The 14,876-nt window shown below is 41.1% G+C and overlaps 2 protein-coding genes and 1 pseudogene across 2 annotated transcripts; 2 read left to right on the top strand and 1 right to left on the bottom strand.

The window, feature by feature from the left end:
* Positions 1–692: 692 nt before the first annotated feature.
* LOC147434294 (uncharacterized) lies at positions 693–12,812 on the bottom strand (annotated as a pseudogene).
* On the top strand, positions 8,395–9,558 carry LOC147434296 (uncharacterized). Its single transcript, XM_086490106.1, has 6 exons — positions 8,395–8,402; positions 8,492–8,699; positions 8,849–8,980; positions 9,071–9,112; positions 9,273–9,291; positions 9,488–9,558. Exons 1-6 carry the CDS (start codon positions 8,395–8,397, stop codon positions 9,556–9,558), a joined length of 480 nt encoding a protein of 159 aa, XP_086346232.1.
* On the top strand, positions 9,711–11,564 carry LOC147434295 (uncharacterized). The gene is made up of 7 exons (XM_086490653.1): positions 9,711–9,774; positions 9,894–9,968; positions 10,050–10,450; positions 10,537–10,671; positions 10,764–11,180; positions 11,381–11,405; positions 11,449–11,564. Exons 1-7 carry the CDS (start codon positions 9,711–9,713, stop codon positions 11,562–11,564), a joined length of 1,233 nt encoding a protein of 410 aa, XP_086346779.1.
* Positions 12,813–14,876: the final 2,064 nt, after the last annotated feature.

Here is a 14,876-nt window from a genome sequence, read left to right as displayed (position 1 = left end):
TGGTTTCAACTTTGGGTTTTGACGCTAGGAAGTTGCACATAGAGGAATCTAATTACTATTGCAAATAAGTGTGTGTGTGTGTGTGTGTGTGTGTGTGTGTGTGTGTTTGTTTTGGGGGGGGGGGGGGGGGGGGGGGGGAGAGAGAGAGAGAGAGAGAGAGAGTCCTCGGCCTGAAAACCTATGATTTTCAAAGGAAATATCCTAGAAAACATCATTATGTGTTTTGAATCATTACATTCTTTCGTTTCTCAAAAATTATATAGCTTGCTAGGAAATAGTAAATCAAAGTTTTTGCATTAGCCATGAGATTTTCTTTTCTTTCTATTGAGAACGTTCATTTGTTGGGCATTCATGGAAGTGTTGAGACTACGCTTGGGTGTTCTTCAAGAAGTAGGCCTAGGCCCACACAGGTCCATTGGTGAAAGCTAGCATACATGACGCCTAAAACACACACTCCCATGCCCGCATGTGCGCGCGTACACACACACACACACACACAAAATTCCATTTCAATCGAGTAGGAAACAAGCTAGTGCAGATGAAGAGACATTCTTGGATCAAAGAGAGTACTGTGGATTCCAATCACAAAGCTCAATTGCAAAGCCACATGGGGATTACAAGGAACCAAATCATGGGATGGATTATTAGGAGCCTTGATGGATTATTAGGATCCTTACAGGAGTGATGGATGACTAGATGGTGGGCATTTCAATAGTTTGTTGAGAGGACAAGGTGGTAGTTGTGCTGCTACGCAATAGCACAAAAGGAGTTGCATTGGAGATGTTAGATCGTTTGAAGTATGTAATGTCATCCTCAATGTATGCGGTGAAGCCCACAGAAGGGTCCTCAACATCTACAATGTAGTATGCTTCACACCTTGCATTTAAAAGCCAAGGACAAGGCAAAACAATACCTCCAGCTCTGGAAAATCTAAAGAAAGTGAGTTCGCTTTATCGGCCAATAGCCTTCCACCAAGAAATATTCATCCTCTCCTTCTTGTCTCCAACCCAAAACCCTTCGAGTGTCTACATTTTGGATGAGCACATTGTCAAATGTGATATCGCAAACCTGCATCAGTTCTCATGATCAATGATGGTTTTTCTCCATCCAACACACAAGAAGATTTAGAAATTTTCTCATGTAGGAAAACGGAGTTTTTTTCAGTGTTTTTCATACTATGCATAACATCGTGAGCTTCTGCTCGAGAGGCACCGCATACCTAGCTAGGTATGATTCGGGGTAGGGGACCACCAGCCCGCCCACCGAGCCGGCGGTCCCCTGCCCCTAATTGTACCTAGCTAGATATGCAATGCCTCCCTCATAGGGAGAATCCCAAAATCCGAGCAAATAAAATCGAGCAAACCATAAACCGAGCAAAACTTATATTTTTTTAAACACAAAATTGAGCAAACCATAAACTTTGCAAAACTCAAAACTTACAATGGCTTTTTATATCCTTGTGCCAAAAACCTTCCATCAACATTGAAAATAACCAAGAAGGTGTATCGCATCTACAAATCAAAATGGAGAGCGCAATAACTAAAATACTGCCGCACGAGAATATTTGAGGCTAAAGTTAATACCCATAAGCACATATCAACCAAAAAGCTACTTCTCAAAACCATTGCAAGGTCCACAAGCCTTCAAGGCTGCATCAGCACCCGTGAACCTCCAAGTGCTTGGACTAACTCCAATTTTGTTAGAGCAGGCTGATGCATGAACTCATGAGCATGAGGGTCAAGGCCAAGTACTTGCAGAAATATGAAGTAAACGTGCTTACATGGCATATACACAAGGCGCTTGCTTTCTCGGTTTTGAAAGTCCTCGCAAGTACATCTAGGAAAATCTGACATTGTCACAGAGTATGTCACTCCCTTTGCAATTGACCCCACAGTCTTAACATAGAAAACATGTGTTTCATTGCAAACCACAATGACCTCTCGCACCAACTCTGCTGCCATGGTTCTACCCACTTCAATCTTGCCATGAAACTCCTTTGTTAATCGTGACTTCCATTTCACAATCTTTCCATCTCTAAATTTGGGACGGATGCTGCTAGCAACTCTTTGGTTCAATGGAATTGTTTCATGCATTCTTGTTGCTGATGTCACTACTGCTTGCAAAAAAAAAACCATTGGCTTGCAATTGCGTTACCTCTTGAGGTTGCAAATTTGTGCCCTCTGCAACCACCCAAACACCGGGAGCTGGACCTGGTGGCCCTTCAACTATGCTGTGAACCTTCCAGGTGTGCATGTTATTGGAGTTACAAAACCAAATGAACCCTTACACAAGGCCTCCCTGTTGTGAACCCGATGGAGGATATTTTCTGCGACCCCAAAAACAAGGAGCTGGCACCCCTATTTTGGCATCCATTGAACAATCATTAATGAACCGCCCACATCGGTCTCCATCTTTTGACACCACACCAAAACAAGTCATCTTTCGCCCAGGTTCTGTTCTACGTATTGCCCAAACTGACTTTGCTACGTTTACTTCAAGATATGGGACATCCGTTGGAGTTTTTTTTTTGTGCTGAAGCCCACCAATTGAAGTTTTCATTGTAACATACTCTGGCCTGTGGCTATCCTCCTCCAAGACAATATTTGCATTAGCAAAAATTGGCCTCTTTTTTCTAATACTCTTTTCTTGGAGTATATTTCTATTCATTTCAGGACTATTGACACCCATTTCATGCATTGAAGAATGTGTGAGGTCAACTAGTTTCTTTCCTGCTGCCACTGAAGCAGATGAAGGTTGGTTCATGAAGCGATCTACCAAATCTTTAATGCCGGGACCGGTGGAGCTACCAACACCTTTCAAATAGGCATTATATTTCACACTTTGAAGCACCGCTAAAGCCATATCTGCACATGTTGCCTCATACAAACTTATGTGATCCTTATAACCAACAAAGGCACGCATACTAGCATGTTTTGACTCAGACAAGTTTGTATTAGGGATAAATATTCCTGCAGCATCTTGTGATACAAATCTTTCTCCCCAATGAGGCACTCGTACATCCCACCAAGCCAGCCATGTCTCCAATGAAGCAATCTCCCCTTCAATGGCCATTTCTGTTTTCCAAAATCTTCTAAGCTCTCCCTTACAATGCTCAGCCGCATTCTCTGTAGGTTTAGTTCTCCACTTGCGGCACAAAACCTTGTGCTCCTCTTGAAATGCGGAACGGATGCACTTGCTAGTATGTCGAACCATACTTTGCTCCCAATGAAACAAACATGATCTCTCTTTGTTTGGAATAGACCTCTTTGCTCCTCCAAAATAAACAGTACGCACAGCAATCCAATTGGCACTTGCTTCATCTGCCATAAATCCCCTAAACTCTGGCTTATCAAAACCCTGTTCCTTAACCACATTGTTCAACATCTTCCAAAATTTAATCTGAGCATGTTTATTTTCCACGCTAAACTCAACAGTTGCAATGGTGAGCATCTCTCGTACGTAAGGGTCATAGACATGCGCTGACATAGTCGGCCATCCTTGTACACGGTGAACATGATCAAAGTGCACCCACATCTGCTCTAAATTACCTCCAGGGCGCATCCGATTCACCAAATCAACTCCACTGCCCGGTCCCTTAATTGACATTTTAAATACATGAGGTTGTACCTTATCACCCAATTGGCCTGGGAAAAGGATACTATGGATGAAAGGATACCTGCACTTGCTTTTCAAGTCAAGCACTGCCTCAAGACCCTTTGAAGTGATATTCTTTGATCTTTTTGCAAACTCCAAACTTCGTTCCACTCTCCTTTTATTTGACAGGGGAGTCATACTGTCAAGGAATTCAGCAAATTCCAGATCTTCAATCATAGCACTTGCAGTTGAACCTGCTCCAATAAGCTTTTCCATGATAAGGTCATGAGTGGTGGCCCGCTCCAATTGTTTCGTAGTCACCAAAGGGTCCCGACTTGCACGATCAAGCAACATTTCATCTATGTGACTTTCAACCATCCGACTCCTCCCTTCTGCACATGGATGATTATGTTCTCCAAGATGCAAAGCACACCTAGTACATTTATGCTTATCTCTAGGCAAACAATAGTAAATAACTGCAGGACATGTAGAAACACATTCTGGAATTTGTCCACAATGAGTGCATACTAGTGTGCCATACTGAGAAGAGATCAATCCTTTAGGACTAGATTTAACAAGCCGGCCTCTCCATTGAGACTCATTGAACATATTTGAGCGCAAATAAAATGGACAATCAATGTTGATGCAACGCAAATGCCCTGAACATCTACTAAATCTGACAACGCCATTAAAACTATCACTGCTACAAGTGACATACTTCGTCCACATGTGACTATCATGTCTTTGCTCCATACCACTCATACCTGAAGAATTACCAGCTGGCGGTAATTCAAAAGCAATATACCCATCATAATGAGTTGGGAGCTCATCAATACATACCACTTTCTTGGCTTGATGGAGGGCAATATATAAATTGCTTTGCAATGGCATGCACTTAATCATGTCAATCACACTTGCGTTGATCTCTGAGAGAGGTACTTTCTTGTCTTTCTTGTCTTGAGAAACTCTGCCAATGCCAGCATCAATCTGATCCTCACTTCTCATATCCACCTTGTAGAACTGGTGTTGCTCATGATCAAGCATAAAAGTTTGTTCACCATTTGATGATATAGTAGCTTCTACCTTGACTTGCGGTCCAGATAATGTTAATGGACGAAGACAAAAATTAGCATCAGGAAGCTCAAAATGTTCTTGCAAAGAAGCAACTGTCAAAGAATAAATTCTGGTATCAAACATAAGCACTAACTTCTATCCACGCCCTGGACCAAAAACTGTAATGCATCTCCCCATGTGTTAATAGTGTGCTGAGCAGAAGGTTGCCAATATTAGAAAGCAGTGGCATGGTTTTAATTGATACAATGGGTCCCTCTTAAAATAGACTGATGTGCTTAAAATCCTATTCATAACCGCAAGCCGCCAAGAGGATTGCATGTTCGTGTTCCCAGGAACAACAATCATAGCTTTATAAAATATATTATAATAAAAATAATTCACTTTGAGTTTTAAGATTTTCAGTGAATCGTGCATAGTAATGACAAGCGAATTTCACCTACCCTTGTCAGTATCCCATGCACAAACCCCAAATACCCTCTCCAACCAAATTTTAGAATGTTTGCACAATGTTGAGCTACGGGCATGGTCACGCGAGGCTTAGTCAAAACCAAGGCCTGGCAGTCTCTGACAAGAGCTCAGATATGGTCGGCACAAATAACCGAAAACTAAGCCTCGTGTGACCATAGCCTAATGGCCATTCCCTTTTGGGGTGGCAGATTGGTTGTTGCATCTAGTGCTAAAACCCGCACATTGTTGGTCAGGGAAGATTGACCGCCCATTGTCATGTCCATGCCAAAAACTGCGCCACCACTAATGACTTGTTACGGGCGTCGCCCACCTCAGCACACGCGTGAGGTGCCCAATCTAGAGTACCCTGTGTGTAGTGCTCGAATTTTTTTTTTTTCCAAAACTTGGCAAACCTACATATGTGAAACAACATAGGTAAATTGACAAAATTTGAAGGCTTTTACACCGAATTACACTAAAATTTTCAAAATTGTGTAGGTTTTTTCACCTTTAAATATAAAATTAAGAAGTAAATTTCAAAATTTGTAGGTGGGATTACACTAAACCTAGGTTTTTTTTTAGCACTGCCTGTGTGTAAACATACTTACATTGAAACAATGTTCGAAAAAAATGATTTTCACAAACAAATCTGAATGAATTTTACAATACTAGTTAATATTTTTATAAAATTACACTATTTTCCGTGTATATTAAGCGAACACTTTTCCCGAACACTATTTTCCGTGTATATTAAATCGGTCATTGAAAAGCTCTAAGTAAAAATGAAAAGCTACCAAGTTAATAAAATAAAAAAAGCGTGTGAAGCTATCGTTATGAAAAAAAGAGGGCAATTGAGCTAAGTTATGAAAAGCTACCAAGTTAATAAAATAAAAAAAGCTTATGCTTTAGTTTGTGAAGCTACCTTGAAGCTTTTTATAACGCACAAAGGCTTTTCATAACATTGTACTCTCTTTAAGCTTTTTTTAACTTTAAAGGCTATTCATAAAGGCTTTTTTATAGCATGCGTTTTTTCAGTAGCCTATTCATAAAGGCTGGACATGTAAAAACCTATTCATAAAGATTTTAGAGCCTGTCTTCCGTTACCTGCTGCATCCACGCTTGCAATTTTCCACGCCACTAGCATTGACAGCTTGCGCTAATCTCATGGACATCTTGCGCTTCAACCTCAGAGACCTTGTCTCTTGCGTCTCTTGCGCTACTTCAGCTTACGCCCTCTGAGGCAATCCTTCTCTGCAGCAAGAGTAAATCTCCTTCAAATCTTGCTCTGCAATCCTTGTGCGCACCATTCATTCTCCTTCAAATCTTGCCTTCAAGACTCAATCTCTGCAGCATGCCTTAATCGCTAAGGAAACCCTAAACGCCAAGCTCGGAGTTCAAATACAAATCGCCATGGGGAGAAGAGAGTTTTCCTCGGCTCGAAAGCCTCCTGCCAGGTACCTTTGTAAACTACCTGTAGCCATCCACGCCGGCGTGGATGGCTACAGGTAGTTTTTTTTTTCAATGTTTAAGATTAAGTTTTGTAAGCCTACTAGTTTAAATTTAAAAATTTTGACCCTTTTAAAGAATACAGAAAGCTTTTGTATAGCTTTCTGTGGATTACAAAAGAGTAAACTAAACTACAGCAGAGAAAGATTCTTAGCCTAAACTCTTGGATTTACCTATCGATAAGCTCTCTCTGGACATTTGCAGAGTTGAATAGCTTCTCCAAGAACTGTCTGTAGCCATCCACGCCGACGTGGATGGCTAGAAGGAGTTTCTTGGGACAATTTTTGTGATTTATGGTGTCTCATAGCCTCTGTTAGAACTGTCTGTAGCCATCCACGCCGGCGTGGATGGCTACAAGGAATTTTTGAATATGAGAATTTTCATCTATAGATAAGCTTTCTATAGAAATTTTCAGAGTTTCATAGCTTCTGTTAGAATTGTCTGTAGCCATCCACGCCGGCGTGGATGGCTAGAAGGAATTTTTGAGTTTGTGAATTTTTATATAAATAAACTCTCTCTGGAGATTTGCAGAGCTACCTAGCTTCTGTTAGAACTGTCTGTAGCCATCCACGCCGACATGGATGGCTAGAAGGAGTTTCTTGGGACAATTTTTCTTTGCAGGGATTCATTCTTAGAAAGCTCCCTCAAGCCATCCATGCCGACATGGATGGCTAGAAGGAATTTCTCAAGCTGAAATTTTATAGTTGGGCATGCCTTTTTTAAATATGTTATCTCCCTCTTGTGATCAACGCCGACTTGGATGCTTTGATGGATGATCAATAAATAAATTTTTTGATGTTTTTAATTGCCTCTAGGCATCCGCGTCGGCATGGACTCCTAGAGGCAATTTCAATGAAGTAAATAAAGTGGTTTTTGTTGTGTTTTGCAAGTCCTTCAATACGTGGACGAGGTCGTAGAGGGAGACAACTCTCTTCAACTCAAGCTTCCAGTATCTTAGAGAGCAGTGATCAAATAAGTGCAGTATCTGTCACAGATATGACAGAAGGTTTGGAGACACAGGAAGAGGAGATGCAAAGTCAAGATTTGGGGCTTGGCTCCATAAATGAAGTTGATGAATCTCTTGCCCCACAAGAGGCATGTTTACAAATAGTGCCTTATGTCATAAGAGATGAAGTAGCAGTAGATACAGAGACAAGGGATGAACACAAGCTTTACATGCATAGAGGACAAGATATTCTTCAATGTACTCACATGTTTAGCTGTTTTGATTGTCCACCAATTCCTTTATGTCGATTGATCCCCTATGCAAGGGTGAGAGGCTTAAGAGATGATGTTAGTGGATTGAAATCTGCTTTTGCAAAGGAGGGCTACATGCAAGAAAAAGGAGCTTTTATTGTTTCAATTTGGAATTGCAAGAAGGAGGAAGCTTATGTTACAGGTATTTCATTTCTCTACTTTGATCTTTCCTACTGTCTTTTTCTATTGTGTTTTTTGTCGTTCTCATAAATAGTAGTTGAGTATGCTTTTCTGTCTATGCTTATCTATTTTGCACAGGACCTTCTTACTTCATGGGAACCAATATGGGTTGATATACATAAAGAGTTTGAAATTGAGCTTTCTAAAAGACCAAATCTTCAAGTTCTCTCTAATAAAATGTTCTATGTTTAGGAGGGTAATCATAGAACGGTAGCTTGGATGGCTGCTATTAAAGAGAGATTCTCCACTGATCGAGAAAAGCATTGTAGTGTGCTTTGTACAGTTATTGATCCTACACGAGTGCCAGAGATAGCTCTTCTTAGTAGCTTGCAAAGAATGAATTTGTAAGTTTTATGACCTTCTATATATTTTAGCACAAAATGTCTATGTTATGTTTCTGACTTTGTATGTATTGTATATGAACTTGGAAGAGCATGAAAACACATGCTCTTGTGGTCACCCATCTTAGGGATGAGCTTGTCAACTGCTCCCACATTTGTGCAGCAGATCATGAAGCTTATGTAACGGGGCTTCCAGAAAAAGATCAAAAGTTGATTGCTGCAGTTCGTAAGAAATACTCTAAGAGTGTGGAGCCTTGGTATCCACTTACTCGTCGATACTTGGGAAAGCTCTTATATGATGTAAGTGTCTCTTGCTTGCTTTTCAAGAAAGATCTCGTGTTTGGTATTTTTGAAAATTGTGTGTTGAAGGATAAAATATCCAAGTAATTGAGCCAAAGAGTATGTGTTTGTTTTTTTGAAAATTATTTATTTTTAAGTATGTGTTGAAGGTTCAAATGTCCAAGGAATTGAGCCAAAGAATAGAGCAAGCTAGGCAGAAAATGACAAATGAAGAACTTATAAAAGAGGAGGAGAAGATATTGAATGATTTAGCACTAAAATATGGAGAGCGTGTTGGAAAGGTGGTTGAATTATTTCTGAACTTAGGTTTTTTGCACATAGTGTAATAGCTGTTCAAACTTGGTTTTTTATTCGTTGCTCAAATATTGTAGTTGCTAAATATTGTTGATCCGAATCTTGGACCAGATTGGATGGTTCGAGTTCTTGCACTCAAGTGGGGTCCTAATAGTTGGGCTACGCTTGAGAAACTGAACTTGATTGCTATGCATGATGCTCCTGTCTTGAGCAAATTGTTATGGGTTTCCTTGCTTGAAGCAAACAAGATTACTAGAGCATCTTATGGTTTAAAGAAAGGAGATCATGTGTATCGCATGTAAGTAAATTTTCTATTGACATTTAAGAATCTTCGATGTAGGATTGCTTCAAAGCTAAGACAAAAGATGTTGATAAGCAAGCTATGAAGAAAGTGGACACAGTACGCATGGCATCTCAAAGGCTAGCCTATAGGTCAAGCTCATCATACTTTTATTTCAAGATTTGCATAATTACAAAGTTTATAGTGATGTTAGTTTGCTTGATTGTTTTAGATTTCTATTATCCTTGGTTGGAAAAGGCTTTCTTCCAGGGATTCCATTCTTAGCTAAGCAGTGGGCACAACTATCTACTGGGGAAGAATGCATGTACTCCCCTTCCATACATAAGCTCACTACTTGGTAGATGGAGACATGTCCATGGCGGATAGACATGGCTTCTGGGCATGTATTGGCGAGAGAGAGAGAGCTTCACGATACTATGAGAGTTGGTGGCACATCCATCGATGTGACTCTACCTCCTAGAGTGAATGAGGTGATATCAGGTAAATGGTTACTCAAAACAGTCTCAAACATAATTTGTTGAAGAGCTTTAAACTCTCTTTTTCCTTAACTTATTTGTTTTACAAACTGGTGATATTGTGTTTTTTTGCTTTTTTCTAAGCTACAAATACTTCTCACAAGGGAAAGGAGGTGATTGTTGAGACTAGGGTGGATAAAAACATGGAGCAAGAGCATGGTGAGCTATCACTTACGATGCAGTCGTTTGTATGTTCATTTATTGGAGTTAATTCACTTTGATTAGCCTCTTGTATCGCAGTAGCTCGTGGGGAGATTGTTGCAAAGAAAACCATTTCTTTTGTCTACATCATTGATATTCCCTTGTCTTCTCTGTCCTCATTGTCTGACTCACGATGCATGGCCATTTCTGGGGACTACATAGCCATTGCTGCTGATTTTAGGGCCGGTGTTCGACATCCGACATGGATTCGTGTTCATGAGCACATGGGATCTGCACGCTTTGATCGGACCTTGTGCGTGCGTGGTGGAAGAACAGTCGCATGGGCTGCTGATTTTATTTTTTTGGATCTTCCCTTTGGTGGTTCCCACTTAGCCTCCCCTGTTGTGCCCCTTTGGGATATTTGTAGTGAGGATCATGTTCGTGCAGGCATGCAACTTGCATATTCGACTTTGTCAGACTCTGGGTGGTTGTTGATCATGGTCTCTATGACAGATTTGTGCTTCAATCATAATTTTATGCAATACTTGTCTATATTTTTGTTGTGTGTTTTTTATTATGACTTTAGAAAACTTTTGCAGGAGATACCATTGGCTGGGTTGAGAGATTTTGTCGTGCATCAGAGATGGCTATTCATCGTCGCATTGTAGTCCTTCATCATGGAGCTTATGGTTATGGTAATAGCTTTGGTGGTCAGATTGAGGTAATGTTCTTCTACATAATTAACTTGTTTGTTTCTCATTTTGGTGTATTATTGTTATTTTTATTGTTCTAATTGTCTATGTGGTGGTGTAGTGCCATTGTTCTCTCTTACTTATAGTGCATAGGGTTGGCATGCAACCACCTTGCTTTGTGGTTGAGAGCACTCCGCTATTCAATCGACTTGGCATGCAACCTTTGGATTCTTACATGATGCACCATCTCCCAGAGTCTTCTCTAGCGAGATCATCATCCGGAGTGCCATGGCGTGGTGGCTTGCAACGAAGTCATTCTTTTATTGCATGTTTTGTGGAGCTTCTTTGTAGGCCTGGAGGTCTTTGTTTAGAGTTGGGATGTGGTACAGCACCCGTATTGGTACCATGTTTAGGCACAGGGCAGGTGTGTGCAGCAGTCGACAGTGACGACACTTTGATTTCAGATTATGTGCAACCATTATTTCGCCCGAAAAAGCGAAGCAGAGAGGGGGCCTCCACCTCTCTTGATGTTGATGATGTGGGTGACATGCCTTCGCGTGTCAACCCCTTTGATGAGTAGTGAGAGTCCACCTTACACTTCATTTTCCCCCCCTATTTTATGTTTCCATCATACTTTTATGCTATTTTGTCACTTTTTGGTATCATTATTCAGTATTTGGAAATTATGGATAATGATTCAAACAACAATTTGAGATTTCTTGTGTTTCAATGATGTAGGTTATGTATTGCTTATATGTGGATTGTGAGACTTACCTTTTTCTTTTTGTATGGAAGTGTGTTGCCAGTTTATGCCGAGGGGATTGCAAAAACCATGGCTGCTGATATACGATACGATTTTGACACCAACAAGAAGTGTCAAAGGCGCAATGTCTTTATTGATGATGAGTGTGACTCTTCATAGTCACGAGATAGAACCGTAGCATTTCTTGTTGTTATTAGAGTGTAGAGGCATGACATGTTGCTCTCTATATTCCACTAAATATTCCACTTGTTATCTTACAATCTTGAAGAAATCTCTCCTTTTTGGGTATAAGATATGACAATTGTCTCTTAATATAGTTTAAAAACTTTGTAGATGTATGAGCATTGTCGACTAAATTTAAAGTTAAAATTAAAATTATGGTGTTGAATGTAATTGTGGATCATTGCATGGTTTGTAATAGCTTTGCTACCTGTTTGGGTTTCTCATTACTCTACATATCAAGCCTCAACTACACAAAAGAATCTAAAGTCTAATTTTGAACAATACTATTGCTACGATTACTTACGGATTCAAAAAAAGATTCTCATTTTGAATAGTGTTATTGCTATCACTTAGGGTTTTAAGTAGGATCTTCATGCATCTTTCGTAACGAAGCCCATTTGATTTCTTTATTCATTTGCTCGGATTTTCCTTCTCTCAAAAAATCTCGCTCGCCACATGATAAGACCCCCTCATAAAAACTCATAATGTTGAGGTCAGTCACAATGCGAGAATTATTGTGAGAATTTATCCAAAAACTCTTGTGAGTTAAGCTAACAACAAGGAAACTTTAGTACAACATAACATAATGGGCCTTTTTCCCTCTTTGGCATAAACTTTCCAGATCTTATATTTATGTTGTGTCAAAAACACCCCAAAATGAAAACATGGCAATTTCACTCACCTAGACTTTAGAGTAATGTGTGTGAATAGATATTTGCTCCCTCTTCTTCCAAGGGCATATAATAGGTTGAATTGCCATAATACCACCAAATTCATACACCTCTTTGCCATAATACTTTGCCGGCAATGCTTTAGAGTAATGTGTGTGAATAGATATTTGCTCCCTCTTCTTCTAAGCACATATAATAGGTTGAATTGTCATAATACCACCAAATCCATACATCTCTTTGCCATAATACTTTGCCGGCAAAAAGCATGTTGACCAATAAGGATACACCAAATTAGTAGTGCATTCATGGCAACCAACCCCACTTGATGTCATTATCATCATTGCTACCACCATTGTTGTGATTGCCCCCGCCACAATAACACTAAATAAAATAAAGAACCCACAAAACTATTTAGCTCTCATTGATGATACACTTAGAATGGAAGTGTAAAGCAGCAAGAGTTGAAAGGTAAAGGAAGATGTTTAGGAGTTACTCACCGATTGCAAAGAGCCATGGTTGCAAGATGGGTGCTAGGTCAAATGCAAATGTTGAAACTTGAAATAGAGGAGCTTGGCAAGGTCCGTTTTAAAGGGCTCAAGGCTCTGTGATAATGTGATATAATATGCATCCTTGTCCTTTCCGGGGTCCTTTCACCCAATAAATTTTTGATATGTAGTATGACCCACGCGTTGCTGCGGTCAAGGAAACAATGCCTCTATTCTCATAGGGCTATCTTCTCCTCCAAGTGAAACACTATCAATACTCTCTTCCTACATGTTGGAGAGGGGGAATGGGGAACACACCCAACACACACGCAACTGCCCCTATATAGCTCAGGGTATTCACAGCACCCCTATCCTCTCGAAAAACACCTTCCAAAAAAACGATTCACACTAGCAGGGCCTCGCCTGCACTTCGCCCAACACACAAACACTCTGCACAATCCTCGGACAGCTACCACACCGATCTTGCCCGCTTCTCGCACTTCCACAATTCAACACCTCTCTCTCTTTCTCTCTCACACACACAGGGGGCCCAGGGGATGCACACGCTCACACACACCGGCACCACACACCTTGGAGATGAGCAAAGAAGAAAGGGGGGGAAGGAGGGAAAGACGATGCCAAAATCGACAGTGACAACTTCTCCTTCAAACCAGAAACCATGTACAAACTCACTAAACCGTGCTCAAGGCTACACCATGGCCATCGCCGCTTCATACAGAGGGGTACACACCTCCTTCGACAAACCGAATCCGTCGGCACACTCCTAGACGAAAAGATTCACCTCTAGCTTTCCTTGGGCCGCAGTTCCGCATCTTGGTAGCCCTCTCTAGCTTCTTCTCATGCAAAGCTCGTGCCCTTCCAAGCCTTTTCGCGAACCGTGCATCCCGACGCTGAGCGCACAAAGCCTCTTTTTCCTTTTCTCCTTCTCCCCAAGCCCAAGGAAAAAAAGAAAGCCCTCCTTCCTCGAAAAACGCTGCCTTCCTCATTCTCTTTCTTCCCTCTTCTTTTCAATGCAAAAGAAAAAATTTCCTCTTTTGGCATTTTGGGAGTGAAGCCAAGCGCCACTGCCCTCTCTTTCTAAGCCTTCACTTTGTTCATTTTCCCCCCTCCTTATGAGTTAATTTTCTTTCCCTTTTTTCAAGTCCAGCCAAGATTTTTCCTTTGAATTTACAAACAAGGGGCTCTTAGCACTTGATTCGCATGCCATCGGTGTTCCACATGCACAGGTTCGTTGAAGCGCCTTCTTACCAAGCCACATCCCGGTCAGCTGCAAACTTGAAATTTTTTTTGCTTTCGATTAATTCACACCCTCGAACATCAGATCGCAAAAGTGGAGAAAAAACTGATTCGCCTCCGTTTTGATTGTCCGCCAACCTAAATTGGGCGTACCATGATGTGTTCGACTCGGATGGGCGAGCCATAAATTTCGGTTGACTCTCCATGTCGCATGCAACTTTCCAGAACCTTGGCAAGCTCAAAAAAACTTCTATCGGCACGCTTACTAACGTGGCCAGGTGAGAACATACCCGACTCTCGGCAAATATTCCACAAGCCATAACTTACCTGTATGAGCTCGAAATGGCAAACCAAAAAGACCGGCATGCTCCACAGCTTGAGCTTTACACGTGTATCCATTGATACCATTTTTCGCCACCTGTCTGTACCTGCTCTGTCCGTTGGGACTTGCGAAGCATTCTAACTTCGGACTAGCATATCTTTCACACCGATACTCCGTTTGATGAGCCATCTGGACGGGCTTCTAGAGCACATCAAACATTACATGCTTGAGTACCAACTCCGCACTTCGGGAAACTTCACCTGCTATCCCATCTAAACCTATCTTGAAGCTTTTTGGCCTAAAAACCTGCTTAAGACATACATTTTCGCTACCACCGGTCTACCCAGGGTCTTCATACCTGCTTTAGCCCTTTGCCATGCACCTATCAGCATACACATCATTGCATTGCACACTTCCTAGCACAGACCAACTTTGGTTGTACCATCATTGCCCACCCCCTTGTTGAACATTTATGTTCAACCACAAACAGGCTTATTGCACTAAAAAAACTGCC

This window comes from Adiantum capillus-veneris, chromosome 19 (genome assembly GCF_014529385.1).
Source record: "Adiantum capillus-veneris isolate H3 chromosome 19, ASM1452938v2, whole genome shotgun sequence".
In the NCBI taxonomy this organism is placed as follows: Eukaryota; Viridiplantae; Streptophyta; class Polypodiopsida; order Polypodiales; family Pteridaceae; genus Adiantum; species Adiantum capillus-veneris.
This window is presented reverse-complemented; position numbering and strand designations above follow the sequence as displayed.